Raw genomic sequence first — 21057 nt, forward strand, 5'->3', positions numbered from 1 at the left:
GATCCCGAGCGAGGGGGAGACGCATCGAGGGAACGTCAATTACGTTGCGAAACGCTGTCCTTCAAACACAATCTGCTCTGCGGTGTCGCATTATAGCAAAGCGGAGAATTGGAGTGTCACACGCATAAAGAAATAAAAAGAAAACCCCTTCTTTGGCACCGGGGCTGCTGGGATGCGGTCTCGGGCTGACAATTAAATCGTCCGCTCGGAATACGCTGCCGCTCTGGCGGCGCGAGATTTACGGCTGGGAGGGTAATTTCACGAGAGCTGATCATCTTTAAAATGTTTTAACTGGATTTTACGGCATCATAGATCACTATTATGTGTGTGTGTGTGTGTCCATCGAGAGACGGAACACTGTCCCCGGTAGTTGCAGAACTCATTTACAGACGATTAACTTTATGGCATCAAGCCCTGTTTTCCGAAAATCCGAATGGTTAATAAACCCATACTAAATTCCGAATATCTCCTCAACCACAAGGCCTATTTGAATAATCTAAAAAGGTATAATATACAGAAAACCCTTGGGAACATAGATAATAAGTGCATATATGTGCTACTGGTATATTGGTTTATGTTAGTGCACAGAAAAGAAAAAGAAATAAATATATTTTGCAAAAAAAAGAAAATTGTATTTTCTTATCGTAACTATATTTGCTATATTTGATTTAATATATAACATAGCTATATATGTTCAGAGTATCTGTACGCAGTTTGGCTTTGATTGAGTGAAGTTAAGTATTACTAATAATTATAGAAGCTCCTAACAACCTCCAAACTCCAATTCGAACTGCTGAAAAACAAAAAGTCTTTCACCCGAACTAAGGCTCCTTCAGCAGCTTTTCTGGGAAAAGGAGACAAAATATTTGACGCTTTAAAAAGAAAAAAACCACACAGCTCTCTGAACATCCTGGAGTCCAAGCAAAGCAAAGCAGCTTCTACCAATAAAGAAAACCTTAAAATGATAACAAAGGTATAAGGTTAGAAGCTGTAAACATTAAACCTGCGTTCACATTGCAAGGGATTCTTTTTCATTGGTAATTGCCTCACACTGTGAGCCTGATGATTGGGTAATATTTATGATGGACCCTGAGGGCCAGCTTCCCTCTCAGCTTCTCTTATGTCTATAAAATCTTTTACTCTTGGCTCAACTGTAGCGCAGACAAGGTCCCATTAGAAGCTGATTGTATATGTGCGTTTAAAGCGGGCCTCTAATGTGCACAGGTCCTGTGCGTATGTGCACACATGCATGTGCGTGTGTGTGTGTGCAGCAGTAAAAGGGGGCCGGCTCTGAGACTTTGGTTAACCGGATTATAATTTGGAGGCCCAGTGAAGACTCCCAGCAGCCTCTCACTGTTTGTTTACCGGAGAGACCAAACTCCACTGTTTCTGCTGCATCTGCAGGGAAGCTGGGCGTGTGTGTTTCTGCACGGCTGTGTGCGCACGTGTGTGTGGATTTGTGCAATGTCGTATTCATGTTAAAGTGATATTTTTTTTAAGATAAGTTTGTCTGAAAAGACCATTTTGGACAACACATTTTCTGAACGTATCGTTTTAATGCGCATCTTTTTTTTAAGAAACCAGTGCTTCCAATTAAGCAGAAGAACTCTGACATTCCTCATTCTTCCTTCTCCTCCTACACCTTTGAGCTACAGTAAATCAAAAGCTACAATACACACACACACACACACACACACACCCCGCCCTTTCTTTCCTGCAATGGTAGGTTTGTCATAAATAAGAAAACAAAAAGAGCTCAACTTCACACACACACACACACACACACACACACACACACACACACACACACACACACACACACACACACACACACACACACACACACACACACACACAACACCCATCACATTAAAAAGTGTTTGTCAGCAAAAAAAAGAATAAAAAGAGAAAAGACTGCTATTTCTGTTTGTGCCGAGAGTAATTCTCCTGAGACCAGACTGCTCGCTTTCTGTCCCAATCGGGCTTTGTCTTTCTTTTTTCTCCTCTCTCTTCTTCTTCTTCTTCTTCTTCTTCTCACCAATCCTCCTCCCGAGCAGGAAGAAAAAAGGAAAACAATTCAATTCAAAGGACCGGTGCTCCCAGCCTGTCATTTAACTTTGAATTGTCTTCTGCTGTGCGTGAGCACACACACACACACACACACACACACACACACACACACACACACACACACACACACACACACACACACTCACACACACGTAAACAGTACAATTGTTGCAGCATCCTAAAAAATTCCATCACGAGAAAAAAGGAAGAAAGACAAGAGGAGGAGGAGATGAGGAAATTTCAAAAAAATATCACTCTAATAAAATATTCCCGCTCCTCTGGGATCCTCCTTTGCTCATTCAGCATCAGGAGACGTGAAGTGGAAAACGCCTGTTATTGGTCTCTGCCCAAAAGAGAGACAGAGAGAGACAGAGAAAAGCGAGAGAAGAGAGAGAAGAGAGAGAGACCTATTTCCTTTGGGGGAAAAGGCAGAAAATTGAATGAGCGAGGCGCAACAGTTGACGGAAAAATTACTTTTAACTGCAACAACAAAATGAGCTACATAGGGCGGCCGTCTGGTTGAGTGACAGGATTCAACTCCAGACTGGAAGCCGGCTCCGGGTGCGGATCAGACGACGTGATGTACGCAGACAGACTTTGATCACGCTGAGCCGCTCCATCGCATGGGATGCGTGTAAACTGGAACAGCTCTGGGATCAGCATAAAACACAGCAGCTACAAGTTCTCCCCAAAACAAGGTGCCAGAGAGAGCGCTTTGAAAACAACCTCAAGTGTAATGCCGGGGATTTTTTTTGTGGCAGTTTTGTAACATTGCTGCACAAGCAGAAAATGTTTGAAACTTTTCTTCTTTTTTTCTTCACAGTAAAAAGTCTTGCAGCAAAGTTGTAAGCCAGGAAAACCCAACAGGCAACACTTTATAAGCAGAGCGTTAAAACTTAATGAACCCTTTATAACACATCATAATGCAGTTTTGAACAGATATGAGGAGTGTTTTTCCAGTTTGACGACACAATATAAAACAATTCTCATCTATACGTCTGCATCTTTTCACGAAACATGTGAAAGTTCAGTCAGCTGCACGGAAACAGCGCTAATTATATCTATTAATGAAGTATAAACACCTCTGCTTCACTCTGAGCTGATGCAGGCCATCAAAGTGACGGGAGGGAGGTTATACATGTCCATAAATACATGAATAAACACCCATAAATGTGCAAATACCTGCTCACAACCACACACATAGTGTGTTTTGATCTATTTAAGTTCAAGCATTTAAGGGTCAATATAGAAGTTAAAAGTAAAATGTCACGTGACCTCGTAATGTTTTAATTCTGAATCCCAATTATCTGCATGTTTGTTTGCCGCTTGAGTCTCTCTCTCTCTCCTTCCCCCCCTCCCTCTCGCTCTCTCCCCCCTCTTACTCTCTCCCTCTTTCTCTCTCCCTCTCTCTCCCTCTCACCCTCTCACTCCCCCTCTTTCTCTCCCTCTCTCTCTGTCCCTCTCTCTCTCTCTCTCTCTCTCTCTCTCTGGAGGCCACTTTACAAATGAGAGCGAGCATGTCGAGCTTCCCACTTCTCCCCAGAGACTTGTCAATATCAGCTACACACACTATTCAAAGTTCAAAGCATCCCACTATACGCACACCTACACACACACTCCCCTGGTCCCCTTTGTGTGTCTCGGGGGCATATTTAATTTCAGTGTCTATGCACACATTTGATTATGTCTGCAAGCGCACGTGTGTGTGTTGTGTCTGTGTGTGTGTGTGTGTGTGCCACAGGTGGCACGGTGCCGGTGACTCTGCTCTGATTATTGCGGTCACCAAAGCATCGCCCCCCAAACCCCGAAAGCGTGGGTGGGAGGGGAAGGATGGAGGGTGGACAAGGAGGAAGCAAAGGAAGAAGGGAGAAGAGGAGGGAGGATGCTGGTAAATGGCCGCCCCCGCAGCACCATATGGGAGGTGGTTTTGAAAAGAGTCGGTCTTGAGTTGCTCCTACTGGTCGCCTCTCGAGTGCAAACCGATCCATCCCATTGTGTCGTATCTCTGTCTCACTTCTTCTTCTTCTTCTTCTTCCCTTTAAAGCTTCTTTTCTCGCTCTACTTTTCTCGTTTTTTTATCTCACATGAAATAATACAAAATAATACAAAATCATCTCTTCTCTTCCTCACGCTTGCATGCAGTTGGCCCGACCATAAAATGGCTTGGGTGGGCTCTCTGATTTTTCAGATGTATTTTGATCTGTTGTGTTCAACCCCCCCCCGCATGCGTGGGCAGGTAATTTGAGCAAATTAGGAGATGGGGCCCGTGTGTTATTAGTGACACCCCACACCCTACGCTGCACGTTCACCTATTGTTCCCTCCCCCGCACGCACCTTTCTTTTTCTTTTCCGCTCAGGTCCCATCTGTGCCTCCTGTTCAACACCCAACAGTGCAGCGTGTGGAATGCACACACACACACACACACACACGGTGCACATGGGACGTGGGCGGCACAGGAGGAGGGGATTGATTCCAGGTGCCAGTTTGAGTGAGAGCATTAATCAAACAGGCAGATCTTCCTGTCAGACACCTTGGAGCACACGCACGCACACACACGCACACACGCACACACACACACACACACACACACACACACACACACACACACACACATACACACACACACTCTCTTCATCTCTACACTCTTTACAGCATTAGGTTTGCACGGTAGTAACTACGTACCAAACTCCCCATTTAAAAAAATTCAAAAATTCTCCACGAGTGTTTTTAAAAACGCTCGCTGAGTGACGAGCGATTATGACTCGTGATGAAGTGAGCTGGAGCCCCGTTGCCGCCGTCTGAAGACACGTTGTAACAAGGTGTACTTATCCCCCAGACGGGCCCACTGATCTGCTGCCAAGCCATTGATCACAGTCAGAGCTCGCTGCGACTCTTTGATGCTCCTTTACTCATCTTGTTTCAGCAACACAGAAGCAGAGTCTCCTCCCTTCTGTGTTGACGCTGACGCGTGCGCTACCTGACGTAAATAATCTGAATAAAAAACACCAGAACGAGTCCGACCCGCGCTGCTCTCTTCGTGACCCGCTGGTGACCAGGTTTTATATATTTGGGAGTTTGGGCCAGAGTCAGAGGGGACACCGCATTCCTTTAAGATTAAACTAACAAGGGGAAAAACCTGCCTCCCTTTTGCTCCAGCGTGGGGCAGAACAGGTACGGCCTTGTGTAGGTGCCGCAGCCGCACTCTCTCTCACGTCGTTACAGGCCGAACCCAAACATCCAGCAGGCTCGACACTCCATATTTCCCCCCTTATAGAAACACGCAGCGTGGAAGGGAAAGCGAGTGGAGGATGGGGTTCGCTAAACAATGCTGCTCATACTTCCTTGCTCTATCAGCTCAGTTTAAAACCATCTTCTGACTTAAATAACTCAAATAAAACACGGGTGAAGAAAAGAGAGAGGACTTAGGAAGCAGAGTGAAAGAGGTATATATGGTTCTGGGTTATAATGCCGGTGTTCTGTTTCATTAGGGTGAACCGGTTCCAAGATAGACCAATTTCCAAAGTGTTAGGTAGTTACTTCCTCTCCGAGGGCTTATATAGGATAACGGTAATTCACCCATGGTGATGCGGCCGAGAAGGATTGAAAGGTTCTGCAGGATCTTGTTAAGTGTGAAAATAGCGCAGCTCCGCATTTTAAAAGGGCTCACAGGCCAACGCAGTGGCATTACACTAGCTGGTAATTATGGTGCATTTTGGAAAAAAAAAATCATAGCTTTGCGCAATCCAAAAAACACACACACACCAATTTGGCATGCAACTAGAATAAACACAGCAGAGATATTAAACGTTTGAATTGATTTATGTAGAAATGAATAAATACAAAAAGTAGAGATGTTCATGGCGTTTAACAAAATGCGCTTCACGCTCCATCGGGTAAAATTGTTTTTGAACCTTTTGTCAGAACAGAGAGCAAAGTCCATTGGCAGGTTGCCTTGTGATAATAATATAATTAGCCCCTCGGCTACTGAATATGTGGACATAAGAAACAACAACACACACGGCGCCTCGTGGGTGTTGACACTGAACTCCCCGTTTGTTGTTGCAGTCTCCGTAATACAGGAGCGACCGTAACCGCTGATATTGAAGAGTTCAGGTTCAGGGTCGCTCCGGACGAGACAACAAAGTCAAAGTCAATGATGCTACTGAGGGGAAAGAAAAGAAGAAAGAAAAGTGCCTTGCAATCAGGTTCTCCACTCCTTTTCATTGATTGAATATTTATTTGGTTTTATTCCCATTTCACGGCTTCAAATTTGCTCTATGACCATGCAAATACCTTTACAAATTATAAGAAAAACACTTTCTCCTCCACTTTAACATCAACAGGGGCATATTTCAGGCCCTTTTTTAAATCACAGGTTACAGGAACACAGGAATAGTTCCCATGGCTCACTCTCATTTAGACTTTAATAAGTGCCTACAGATATATTTTCGGGGCCATAACCAACTGTTGCTTCACGTGAGTGAGAACACGGACCGATCAATCTATCTTTGATTAAACACCTCCCTGATTACCCTCAGGAATTATGTTGACCCATATGGACCTCCGCTAATAAGTCCTAATAGCTGGCGCGCAAACACACACACACACACACACACACACACACACACACACACACGCACACACACACACACACACACACACACACACACACACAAACAGCAGCGTTCCTACTCCATCAGTGTAACCCCGCCGCGACTAAATAACATGTTTGCCTCTGAGGTACAATTAACCAACGCTAAATGGAGTTCCTTTGAGCGTGGAGTCGAGGGAAGAGTCTCCTCTGGCACAGTAGCAGCCAGTGAAGCGCTTGGATTTTTCCCCCTTTGGCTTTTTCCCCCTTTGGCTTTTTCAAATTACCTATTGATGAGTGGGGCTTCATGTCTCTGAAAGGGGGGATGTCTGGTTCACTTTTAAGATGTCTCCAAGAAGCAGGCCTGTGGTTAGATCTAAGGCAACACTTATGCAACAGAAGCTGCCTTTCTCGGATACATATACGGTATCCCTGCAAATTATCTGAGCTTTTTCTTTGGGGGAAAGTTTTCTGCCCGGAGTCTTCAGATATTTACCCGCTTTTGCTTTTGATCGTGTTGATTTGGGTCCGTCTATGTAAGCACTTTTTCTCTCTCTACTGTGACTGCACAACTTTACTCAAGGATAATTGCTCCCATGACTTAATTGTCTATATGTAATTAAGTTTGTAATAGAGAAAATGGGCACTTAAATGTTCCCCAGGGAGCCACGGTGGTTGAGTGGGTGCCACACATGTTGGAGATTATTCTGCCCTCCTCATCGGATCTGCCAGTCTGAGGAGTTATAAAAAAAATGTATTTGAGGCTATTAAATGAAAAAAAGCTTGATGTAAACGCCAAGACAGATTTTAATGAGCCCCTTTTTTTTCTCAATTTGGAATATTTGCTCAACTCGGCTCAATTTATCACTGGGAATGTACACTCTGTCCTAAATTAAAAATGTCCTTAAACACAAATCTACGGACGGGGACGGAGTAATGAGGCTTTTTAAACTAACAAAACATATTTTGTGACTTTTTCTCTCGTAAAACTCACTGACGCCGGACAGTGCGATCCAGGAGAAACATTGGAGCACGACAACTTCAAGAAAGTGACGTGTTTGTCATCTAACTGGATTCAAATTAAACCTGCTTAAAATCAACAGGAATAAATATAAATTGTGTAATCTAAAACTCTAGGTGGGACATTTTCTATCAAATCCCCCCTTATTTTAGTTTATTGAACACTCAAAACCAACTTCCTTCAAACTCAGAATCCCTTTTTTTGTTTTCTTTTTTGGCGAAAACCAAAACCAAAATGTTTACGGCGCCAACTCTAATTTTACCAGCTCCGATCCACTACTGTACGCTACATTTATTTATTTAAAATCATAAATACAACAGAGAGCGCTGGTGGTCTTGCAAAATCACACTCCTCTGTCAAGGGGGCTTTTTGTGGTTGCACTGACAGATTTACTGCCCAGATGTTCATAAACAGGCGGCGACATCAATGAGCCGCGAGCGCAGCATCGGTCGGCGATGCTTTTTACGCCAGAGAATCGATCAGCGATCGCCTCTCCTCCAAGTCCCTCCACCTCCACCTCCACCTGAACATCTGCTCACATCTGCTCCGCTCTCCCTCCACTCGCATGCATGCTTTCAATTTTTTCCTCTTTTCCTCTCCTCCGCTGACCCCAGAGACACGACGGTGGGGTCAGGGGGGTTAACATGGTAATAGGTGGTGGTGATTGGTAGAAGACGCTCGCTCGCCGCCGGCTTTCAGAGCGCATTAGGAGCCACCCTGCTTCTGTGCGGAGCAGGGGCCCCAAACAGCTGTGGGAGCGACTCCTTAAAAACATCTTTTAAACATTTGATTTGGACAGAGAAGCGGAGGCTGTGGACCGGAGCGGAGAAAAGGGGAGGGTGGGGGGTATTAAACTGTATTCCTTGTGTCGCACAGGAGTGGAACTGTTTGTTTAAAATTTTGAGAAATTCATCTGGTAAACCTAAAACATCATTTATTTTGCAGATTAAATTAGACTGTGTAGAGAATCTGTCACAATAGAATACAAGCAGAACCCAAAACAGAGGCTGCAGACGGCACAATGAGAGCTGGCCTCTGCAGGTAGTTTAGAATGTGCTACTGTTCACTTCCTTCTTACGGATCCACTTTGGGATCCACGCAGGATCTAGTGTGTGTGTGTGTGTGTGTGTGTGTGTGTGTGTGTGTGTGTGTGTGTGTGTGTGTGAACGGACACACAGAATACTGTGAAGGAAGAACGGCAAGAACGATCGTATTTCTGGTTCTTTGAAAAGACGAAAGTACGAATCAACAGTTTATCAACCCGACCAAAATTACATGTGATCATTTTAGTACGCGATGATTCAGAGTTATTTGATTGTTTTAAGTAGAAACGTAGTAGAAATTACTCCAGCGATTAAATGACAAATTCATATCCCGGATATGATGTCTGTGGATTAAGAGCTCCTTGGAGGCTGCAGAGATCTGCACTAACTAACTAACAAATGATCAATTTCAGGAAAGCGATTACAGACCTTTGTTGAATGAATTTGCTAAATTAATCGATACTTCATCCCCACGCACAACAGAGACACCAGACAAACACACATACACACACACTCACACACATACACACACATAAACACAGACAGACAGACAAACACCCACACACACACACACACACACACACACACACACACACACACACACACACACACACAATCCAGCGATCCCCACATCTTGTTTCAATGCTCAACTGTAAACTCTCATGTTTACGTTTGTCAAAAATATCACCCGTGCTTTTTCTTTTTTGTTTCTTTGGTTCCGCAATGGCATCGCTTTGTAAATCTAAGGGCACGTTGCACAAACATGCCATTCTCCTCCTGCAGAAATATTTATAAACATCACGTAAAAGTAAATACTGGAATCTGTGAACGCATAGAGGTTTTTTTGGGGGCTTTTTTGTATTTGTGCACCACAAAAAGCCTTGATCACAGTCAGGTCTTTCCTCCACCACAGGAGCCTGGACCTCGATAGCCGGGTCCTCAGTGACCTCAGCTGATCCCCCTCTGCTCATCTGGACCCAAAATCCTTTCAATCGGATCCAAGATCGTTAACCCCTTTGCCCAAACCCCTTAATTCCTCAATCCAGACCTCAACACTTGACCCCCGAGTCCTCCACCGTGGCCCGATCCCCCTTCCAACCCAAAAACAGACCCAAAGCGACGATGAAGCGGTACTCACCCCAGAAGAAGTTCTGTTGACATGGTGTCACCGAGCTGAAGAGGCTGTTAGATGCCATAGCTGCCTCTGGTTGCAGCGAGCCCCACTTTCGTTCCTCCGCGGTTTCCGTGACCCCTGACACGTCCTAAACCAAGAGCACGCAGCGTGTCATGAAGAAAAAAAAATGGAAACGCCATCCAAAAGACATGCTTTTTTTTACGTATCAACTATTTCAGATGACCACAAGTAACAACCAGGTCTGGGTTTATAGAGCACGGAAAAAAAAAGAAAAAAGAAAAATTGCAGAGGCAAATATCGCTTCTGCGGATAGATCAGATGGTGTCGGACTTGCTTGCTTGGCGAGTGTGGTTGGAAACGTACTTACTCGCTTAGCGCCGTCCTTGTGACTGGTGCTGGCCCGCGACGATTAACCATTTACACTCCGGGTCGCCCTCAAACATCAACCCCGAGCCGCACGTCTGTGGTTCTGTGGTTGTTTGGGAGGCGAGCAGGAGCCCTCACACAACCCAAGAGGCACCAGCTTTAAAACTCGTCTCTTTCCTGCCCTCCATGTGCCGTCACTGGAGAGCCTGGGTCACGTGCCATCCTGACGTCATCACGGCGGAGCAGGCGAGTGGGACAGCCTACCGTTGTGGCTTTCTTCCCTCTCCTCCTCCTCCTCCTCCTCCTCCTTCTCCTCCTCCTCCTCTCCACCCCAGGACTTCTCTCTCTCTCTCTCTCTCTCTCTCCCTCTCTCTTCTCTCTGGCTCCCCTCCTTCTCGCTTACGCGTGGTTCGGCGGCGTTTGCAGGCTCTCTTGGGGTTCAGGGTCTGAGGCTCCCATGAGTCAGGAGGCTTCGGTGGGGGTGGGTGGGGTGGAGGGCAGGGGGTGCAGCTTGTTCAACCGCCTATGCCTCCTCAGCATATGGGGAACAGCGCTCTTTCTGCTTTGCTCTCCCTTCACTCTTTCATCCCCCTCCTGTTCTCTCTCTATCTCTCTCTCTCTGACTCTCTCTCTCTCCGTCCCTCCACTCCTTTAACGGGCTGCTGTTGCTGCTCCCGTCTGCCTCTGAGCAGGGAGAGCTGAGCTTGGTATAAGATTTGAGGGTGTGAGTGAGGAACGAATGGCTGGCTGGAACTGGGTGTGTGTGTCTGTGCAGCAGAGAGAATGGGGAAAGAGAGAGAGAGACAGAAAGGCTGTGTGTGTGTGTGTGTGTGTGTGTGTGTGTGTGTGTGTGTGTGTGTGTGTGTGTGTGTGTGTGTGTGTGTGTGTGTGTGTGTGAGGAGGAGAAAGCAGAGGCGGTGTGAAACTTGCTTATTTACAGAGTGTGTGAGAGCTGCTTCAGTGTTACTTTCGCAGCCTGAACTTTGAGGCTTCTCTCTCTCCCGTCTCACATTCGCCCCGCGTTGCCCACGCCTGCAGACAGCGGTCACGTTATTGTCACGTTATTGTGTCATGAGTGTAACAACAAGCTGGCACTGACCTTTAATTGGCTCTTGCAGCAGCAACAGACAAGGGTTCCAGTAAGGGCCCGTAAATTGTGGCCACCTGTCTCCACTGTGAAAGAGATGCCTCTTCTCACTGTTTCGCCAAACACAAACACACACACACACACACACACACACACACACACACACACACACACATACTCTCTTTGTAATAACACATACACCTTACAAGAATGGCAACATGTAGTGCAGCTCATGAACAATCAACGGTGAATCATCCCGCTCCAAACAGAGAAAGACACAACCTCACATGTCGCAGCTCGCCTTTGATCAGCGTCCGTCTGTGTTTGTTTCAACAGATCAAAAACACAGAAGGGTGTGTGTGTGTGTGCATGTGTGTGTGTGTGTGTGTGTGTGTGTGTGTGTGTGTATGGGAGGTGTCGGTATGAAAAGCAGAGGAACGCGTGGAATGAAGCGTGGAGTTCAGTCAGGTTAGAAAGCACATCAGCCATAGTGTCACTGGCCAGTGGGCAAGTGTGACTCAGCAGAAAAGAGTTGAACGGCGCTTCAGGCTCCGTTCTTATGATTTGTTAGCTGCCAGTGATCGTCATTAAATCATCACCGATGTTTAACTAAACGCCTGTGAGGTGAAATAGATCTTTATTTATTTTTAATGTGCCATGTTTTATGTGCCAATGAGTTTAGAGATGTCCCTCCCTGGTGTGTGCATGAAGTGAACGGCATTGAAAGTGATTGAAAACGATTCTCTGGAGTCAATGTCCTCGTCACTGCTCATGCTTTCTGCCGAAGAAATTGTCCCAATAAAAACTGTTTTGTGGATAATTCATGTGAAACTCTTTATTCCCGTGAGCGTTACAAATATATACTTACTTTTTTACTTATTGCATTGTTGTGACAGCAGAAATCTCAGAGACATATCGTAAAAAAATCCTCAAGGATAGATAGACACCACAAGAGGTTTAAGTGACACAACATGTTAAATCATTTTTTAGGTTAATTTTTGGACATAATATATATATTTTTATTTAAGGAAGACATTTTTTAGGTAATTCTAAAGCTAATGTTTAGTCTTTTTTTTTAAAGCAAGTACTACATTATATCCCTGAGATAACATCAGTGATGTACATTTTACTGCATTTCATCCAAGTGAGGTCAATAAACAAATTAGTAACTCTAACCAGTGTTTGCACACTCAATGCAAATACATTCCAGCTTAAAATATATGTATAAAAAAAATACATCTCTCTGAGCAATTAAGTAAGTAAATAATCTGTTGAAATGCTGAAACTAAACATGTTTCATTATTAGGCAATGGGGCCCTTATGTATTTCAAATCTTAATGACCTTAATAAAGAGTAAAAAAAGAAGAAGCAGTGAATAAAAAATATAAAAAACACGAAATACAAACAATCCCCACAAATTCAACAGGGCTTTTTTGTGGCTCACGTTTATTTTTGTGCAGTGGGACATTTTGCTTGGCTCGGTGCATTGTAAATATTTGCTGTCTAAAACAAGATCACGCCTCTAGAGTTGCAGTGCATGTTACAGAATCCTTAAGGGGAAAGGCCCACTCAGACACACACGCAAACACACGCACCCAGACACACGCACACAGAGACACACACACACACACACACATACTTTTAACAAATGTATACATTAATAATAAAGTTTACATCTCTCTATCTATCTATCTATCTATCTATCTATCTATCTATCTATCTCACACACACACACACACGTGCGCGTGCACACACACACACACACACACAACATCAATCATGTCAACCACGCAGTTTACCGTGATGCTAAATAGATTGATAATTCCTTCATAATTGTTAGATTTTAAATGTTTTGCAATGGCAAATACAAGGCTGTGCATAAGCTTACGTTTTGGTACCCGATATCTCAGGAATAATATTCCAGGGACAAAAACACACTTTTTAACACTTTTAATAAACACTTATAGTGATGCTTCGCTGTCTGAAGTGCCGTGAGTTGCCGAACCTCAGTGAAGTACGCTCAGGTTGATGGGAATATCATTTACATGTTTTGATTGAATCTAAAGTGCCAAATAAAAAAGTAAAAATCGTAAACGTAAAAAAATAACTCACATGGCAGCAAGCCTCGTGAACAGCGTTGATGGCAACTTTCCCGAACTGTGACGGCGTCGTGGTCTCGGATATCTCCGCGTGGATTCTTTACGAAACTGCGAGGCGTTGAAAGCGCGAAGGAATAGATGATATTTCCTCCTGATAGGGTCACAAAGTTTAGCTAAAGTCGGCCAAATACTTGTTTTTGTTTGTTTGTTCAGCCACCTTCGGAAAAACACAACAAAGTGTTTTTCCATTGCCGAACCCTTGACCACAACCTCTACTCGTGTCTGAAGATTTGAACTTGACTCACCTCTGATCTAATCACGCAAACATGCAATTGAAAAGTTGGGGTTTAGTTTTCAAAAATGTAATGTTTTCGGAGCCTTTTGGCGAATAAAGGAGTATTTATTGAATTTTTTTTCCGGCCTGATTGGAGGGATTTGAGCAATTATATTACGAGAGTTTTAATGCTTTTAACATGTGTAGTCATGCTATGTGCATAGAAGCAGTGGAGAGAAAGAGGTCTATGCAATAACTAATGAAAAAAAAAGTTCACATTAAGGGAGGTGCTGCCAGTTTGGAAGGTTCTTCATTTTGCTGTGCAGACAATTTTTGTAATATATGTCGTCCTTAAAAAAAAAAAAAGGCTTTTATGTGAAGGTAATAATGTTAAAGGCTGGAATATGATGTAGAATATAATATTTCATTCATTACTGGTTCTCCACTGGTGGCCGTATGCTACACTTGCTACACGTGTGTGTGTGTGTGTGTGTGTGTGTGTGTGTGTGTGTGTGTGTGTGTGTGTGTCTGTGTGAGGAGCCTGGCCGTACCCTGAGCTCTGGCCAAGCTCTGCCCTGAGGACTGTGGTCGAGGGCCCACCCTGCCAGACACTTTCTCTCCCCTACCACTCAGGACCACACACCTTCACGTGTACTCATTTTGTTATCACAAGCTCTCGCAGAAACATAATAGAGGTATCATGTGTTGGAACACGCTTTAAAACTACACACATGCTATCAAGAGAGTGCGCGCGGGCGAGCTAGTGAGCAAATTCAGTGCCGCCACCTTCCTCCGAAAGCAGATGAACTTTAAGAGGAAATTATTTTTCCTGGGAAAAAATATCAGAGGGGATAATGACACCCAAGATGAGTTAAAATTAACTCGGACTGAGGCTGTCTGTGTTCGTCTCTCCACGAGAGCTAAAAGCGAACGTGACATAATTAGCCCGGAGCAGACGTTACGCACAGTGGAGGTATCACAGTATTAGAAAAGGAAGGGCTTATTAATAGCCCCTCTTGGCTCGCGCTGTGTACTCTCCCTGGCGAGGCATCAGAACGACCCCGGCCCAAGGCACACAAGCAGGTAGACAGTGATTCACCTTTATTAGGCGACATTTGTAAGACGGCGCCGCGGTGTTGCATGGTTCACGCTGCGGGCCCAAGCCCGAACGAACAAGCTTTCCTTGGAAACAAAACAGCACTTTTGCAATCAGCTCCTGTCGGTGTGAATGTAAATATCTTCTCGCAGCGCCGCTGCTGAGGCGGCACGGCGGCACGGCGGCACGGCGACCCGGTGACCCCAACGGCGGGAAAGCAGGAGTCGTCGTGGCGGAGTCCACTTTTTCTCTCGACGCGGCCCAAAAACTCATGGAGGTTTGCAGGAAACTGGATCTGCGACGCCGTGTCGCCCAAGAGGATGTTGATGTTCTGTGTGAGTTGTTTGGTGAGGTACGGGTACGGTGTATACTTAATGAAAAGTAATATTTTTCTTGCGGAGTCCAGCAGGGGTATCTACATCTTTCCAGTGACTTTCGGCCCCTTTCTTGTGGTGTCTGGACAGCTGTTTTTGGAGTCGCAGCTATTGAGGGAAAATAAAGTTGGCCTTTAAGTAATAAGGGGAAATGTTTAATATCGCATGGCGCGCGCACAACCTAAACACACAAGAATAGCTCCTGTTGTTGTGATTGCATGAAAAAAAATTGCAAAAAGAAAAAGTGTCTGGGGTGGGGGGGAGTCAGATCAGCCTTGGAGGCTGCGATGAGGAGGCTGCGGCTGACCACTGACAGACTGGGCCATTTTGCTTCTTTTTTTTTGCTCCATTCCTCATTTTAATCAAGGGCCCGGTCCAGGATAAACAGCGTCAACCTACACAGCAGTTCAAACAGCGCGAACCCGCTGAGACCCGAGCGATGATTTCTAAATGCGCACTGACAACTTTGTTTTAATTTGTGTGCTAAGTACATGGAGGGTGGACTTATGTATGTATATATATCTTTCTCTCTTGGCATGCATACCATTCTCCTGCTATTTCTCCACCTCTGAGAAACTTTATGGTTCTTCTCAGTATAAAAACCGCGGGCCTCCGCGAGCCCTGCTGTCTGGTTTATAAGCGCCACGCCGTGTTAAAGGTGAGGACAGGTCCAGCCGGCGGAGCCCCGACCCACGAGGCTTCCAGCGGCATCTTCGTATCGAAGGCTAGTCGACCGTGCCCGAGGACCTCGCGATGCCGCCCGCTTCTCTTCCCCGACTCTGCTCTGAGGTTGGCGCTGTAACCCTGTCATTGCGTGGTCAGTCGCCAAACAGCTGAGAGGTTTTTTACAATGGCCGCTCGGCTAAGGTCAACCGAGTTCAGGCGCCTGAACTGCTAAGTCAGCGTTATAATTACATGCACGCTGATGATACAACTGCACAAAAAAAAGGTCACATGATCCCCCCTCTTCGGTCCCAAGATGCCGTCACTCTGGGCAGACGTCAATAACAGACTGTGTGTGTCGTGCGTGCAGCGAGTGTGAGGAGGAGTGCGTTGACTCGCCGTTCGGCCGTGACTCAGATTCAGAGGTCACGGCCGCCGATCACAACCTGAATGAGTTACACATAAAGCCGCCCATTATGTTTCTCTGCAACTCAAGTTTACTCGCCGTGGAGAACAAAAGTAGGCCTGATGAAGGCTTGGAGAAACAAGCCATTATATGAGGAGGAGTTCGGCACTGTGTCACTGACAATGGGGCCAAACAAAAGGCTCTGTTGTCTCTTCCAGTCGGTGGGTTATTTTCTTTTTTTCCCTCTTTTTTTTCTGTGGGGTTTTTGTGATGGATAATTGCCCTCCTCACATGATTTCATAATGCCATGACTCGTCTTTCAGTCCCTGTGTAACACAATAACAAGATAAAAAAAGAAAGGTGGGGGGGGGTCTAAATCTGAATTTTTTACATTGTTTAGAAGTGGCCGCTTCTCTTCATTGTGGTATATAATTTTAGAAAGATGTATGAGCGGGACGCCGACTCAACGCAGTCATAATACTGCCTGTAGCGCAGGAAGGCGGGCCAGCTCCCAGAGTTTACTGGCTGTATTGTCTTAGGATAATCGTTTTAAAGTGCTCACACAACTGTACCATAGTTTTATGGCTTTATATCTTATTGCTGTCTGAATATCAAATTCAAATCAGATGGGAATACTCCAGAATCAACCCAGATTTATGCTGAATGTAAGAAGAAAAAAAGGAGGTTACCATAGTGCGCACTATAGCGATGTACATTTTTATTACATCTGACATTTATATCTGTTTTCTGTCATTATTTTAATCATTAAATAGCAGTTTAATAAAGCTGTTTTGCATCAGGATTTATGGGCTCATATTCATCACCTGAGCCTCCTCTAAGATGAATGGTTCTTTCTCGCCTACAGTCTGCAGAGTGTAAATGAGCGTCTGCGTTGCAACATCAAGGCCGTCTGCACGTGCACTGTACGTGCACTAAAGAGACCCCGAGGCGTTGTCTATTAGATGATCCGTAGGTATGCAATCTTTGTTCTTCTTCTGAGTCAGCAGAGATCAATCTGGGTCTGAACAACAGAGGAATGTATTTACTCCTCATGGAGGAAAAAAACAAAAAAAACACTTAACTTCAAACAGAGATTATATATGCTGGAATTTTACTAATCCAACAGCACATTGACACATAGGAATGCATCCATTACAGCATGGCTGGGTGAGGGGAGCACTTGTACACACTTTCCTGAAGAGAACCTGCATGCCAGTGTGGGGCCGTTAAAACACGCACGCAGATTAAATATGCTTGTAAAAGATTAGAGGCTTACTGTGCTTCTGGGAGTAGTTTTTTAAGTGAAGTGAAAAGAAACGCAAAAAGCCCAGTTAAACAGTGTTGTTATAAAATGTGGCACAGGAGAAACATCAGCGTTCCAAATGTACCTGAAATACATTTTAGGGACTCATGTGGGTTTTTCACATCAGTGGCTTCTCAAATAGCAGTGAGGCCAGTAAGACTGCACTGAAATGTATGTACAGTAAGATACAGAAGTATTATTAAAGTATTATGCAGAAAGAAAAAAAAACTCGCTTTGAATAAAGATGACCTGTGTGAGTGGTATATTATTCTATATTATGATATGGGATTACAGATTGTGATGCATTAATGTGTTCTGGTAGAGGTGAAGTATGTTTTATTTTGAAATGCAGTGAAATAAGTAATGGCCATTTCAAGAGGAAGTGGCAGCCTTTCATTTCTTATTTCCAAGACCTGTCGATGTTGCTCAATGAATGAGGCGCGTCGGGTTCTGTCCTTCATCTGACTGATTTACTGTAACCAAATCTACTGTAATACAAACTCTGTGAACAAATGTAAAGGCCATGTGTGTGGGTGGGTGTGTTTTGATTAATTATTTTTCCTTATTTTACATTTTTTACTTTTATTATTATTTGTATTTCTTCCTATGTTTTTCTTTTAGTTGTCTGTTTGCTGTACTTTCCTGTCACTTTCTTCATTACTATTGTAAACAGATCAACACACACACACAAAAAAAAGAAAATACTTGTTCGCTGATCCCTGTACATCATATTGTCCACCAATAAAGTATATAACAAAAGAAATAGAAGGTATATAGTAGTATAAACACTACCATACCATCCCGGACTGTGCGCTGCTTCCCCAACAACAAGCTCTGGATCACCAGGGACCTGAAGGCTCTTCTTAACAAGAGGAAAGCTGCTTTCAGGTCTGGGGACAGGGATGAGCTAAGGAGAGTCCAGCACAACCTGAAGGTAAAGCTCAGGGAGGGCAAGGACTCCTACAGGAGGAAGCTGGAGGCCGAACTCCAGAAGAACAACAGGAGGGAGGTGTGGACCGAGATGAAGCAAACAACAGGCTTCAAGATTGGAGGGAGACAACCAGGGGTATCTGGAGAGGGCCAATGAGCTAAACTGTTTCTTCAACAGGTTTAGTTCACACCCCTCATCCGTCTCCCCCACACAACACACCTCCCAAACCCCTCCCCATCTGTCCCCCCTGTTGAGCTGCACAAGCACAGAACCCTCAACATGCAATGGCTCTTCCACTGAGGTCTCAACAACAAAGGGCTCCTCCACCCTCCCGCCTCTCTCTGTGACAACAGACCAGGTGAGAAGAAAGCTGGTGAAACTACACCAATGCAAAGCTGAAGGACCTAATGGCATCAGCCCCAGGGTCCTAAAGACCTGCGCCACCCAGCTGTCTAGTGTCCTGCAGCACGTCTACAACCTGAGCCTGAGGCAGGAGGAAGTCCCGGTGCTGTGGAAGACCTTGTGCCTGGTCCCTATCCCAAATAAGTAATCTACCTCTGGCCTCAATGACTATCGACCGGTTGCCCTCACCTCCCATGTGATGAAGGTGCTGGAGAGGCTGGTCTTGGCCTACCTCCGACCGCAGGTGAAATCATCGCTGGACCCTCTACAATTTGCTTACCAGCCTCATGTAGGAGTGGGCGACGCCATCATCTACCTGCTGCAATGAGCTCAGTCGCACCTGGATGCAACCGGTGTCTCTGTGAGAGTCACTTTCTTTGACTTCTGCAGTGCATTTAACACCATCCAACCACTGCTCTGTCTCCCTTCCTGTTCACCCTGTACACCACTGACTTCCAGTACAACACAGTCATGCCATCTGCAGAAGTACTCTGATAACTGCAGTGGTTGGGTGCATTAGGGATGGACGGGAGGAGGAGTACAGGGCAGTGGTGAGTGACTTTGTGGAGTGGGCCGGTGAGAATCACCTGCTGCTGAACGTGGGCAAGACCAGAGAGATGGTGGTGGACTTCAGGAGGAGGGCGACTGCTCCGAGTCCTCTGAGTGTTCTGGGAGAGGATGTGGACATGGTGGAGGAACGGGAAGGCCAACATCAACGCTGTGGACAAGAAGGGGATGAGTCGACTCTTTTTCCTGAGGAAGCTTCTATCCTTCAATGTGTGCAGCAAGATGCTGGAGATGTTCTACCAGTCGGTTGTGGCCAGTACTCTGTACTTCTCCATTGTCTGCTGGGGGAGCAGCATTGGAGCCGGTGACACCAACAGACTTAACAAGCTAGTTAAGAAGGCCGGCTCCATCATCGGCTGTAAACTGGAGTATCTGGAACAGGTGGTGGAGAGGAGGACGCTGAAGAAACTATTGTCCATATGGACAACCAGGACCACCCTCTCCACCACCTACTGCAGGGTCAGCGGAGAACTTTCTCCAGAAGATTCATCACGCTCTGCTGTCACAAGGACCGTTACAGGAGAACATTCCTGCCTACGGCAATACGACTTTACAATAAGTCACCGCTTGCTAGATCCTCTGTGGATTAATTATCACTGTGCACGTGTATGCTTATTACACTTCACATACATACTTTGCATTTTGCACTATCTCTTGTTTACATTTAATTTGCTTAATTAATGAATACATTCTGCAGCTGTACATATATTTATTCCAGTTATTTGTATTCTATTTTATTGTGTATATATATATATATATATATATATATATATATATATATATATATATATATATATATATATAAAAAAAAAATATATATATATATATTACTTTATTTACATTTTATTTTGTATATATCTTTCATTTGTATCCTCAAGTTGTAAGGTCTTGTTGTAAGTCACCGCTTGCTAGATCCTCTGTGGATTAATTATCACTGTACACGTGTATGCTTATTACACTTCACACACTTCAAATACACTACACATACATACTTTGCATTTTGCACTCTCTATTGTTTAAATTTAATTTACTAAATTAGTCTGTCTGTCTGTCTGTCTGTCTGTCTGTCTGTCTGTCTGTCTGTCTATCTATCTATCTATCTATCTATCTATCTAAAGTACTTCATTACTCTGCCTGAGGTAAAGGTAAACCCCTCCACTGGGTTTCTTTGTCTCATCACCTTGTCATCTTGACTTTATTTGACTTTTTTCCAGATAAATCTCAGAAACATTTGTACTATCACAAAGAACTGTTGCAACAACGCATTTCAAAATGAAAGTTACCTCCAGATTAAACTAAATCGACAGCAGCTTTGTCATCACACAAAATGAAGTATCTTTTTTAATGTACTAAACTTTTAAGTCAATGCCACGTATATTTCAAGTATTTCACTATGTCCTATTAGAGTTTAATAACCCACTTTATGCATTAACATTTTGACATAAAAGGATTATTCATCAAACTAAATACATGTAATATTGTTGGCCATCCAGTTCCTTAAATCAACCTCTAAAATGTTCCATTCGTGTCTTTCTAAAAGTCTTTCTATATCTAAAGATACAAATTAAGACACGTATCACATGTAGTATTACATTACGATGGAAAGCTGGAGCAATAAAGAGGACTGA

At 44.5% G+C, this 21057-nt stretch overlaps 1 protein-coding gene across 2 annotated transcripts in view; it reads right to left on the reverse strand.

The window, feature by feature from the left end:
* Positions 1-9937, reverse strand: part of runx2b (RUNX family transcription factor 2b) — a gene marked incomplete at its 5' end in the record, with an annotated part of 36915 nt that extends 26978 nt beyond the window's left edge. The window contains one exon of one of the 2 annotated variants that reach the window (XM_079216375.1): positions 9865-9937. In XM_079216375.1, coding sequence (XP_079072501.1) covers positions 9865-9922 — 58 coding nt within the window. The remainder of the gene's footprint in view (positions 1-9864) is intronic. The other variant, XM_079216374.1, reaches the window with a different exon arrangement.
* Between the last annotated feature and the right edge of the window lie 11120 nt (positions 9938-21057).

Source organism: Taurulus bubalis (assembly GCF_910589615.1).
Source record: "Taurulus bubalis genome assembly, chromosome: 3".
Lineage (NCBI taxonomy): Eukaryota > Metazoa > Chordata > Actinopteri > Perciformes > Cottidae > Taurulus > Taurulus bubalis.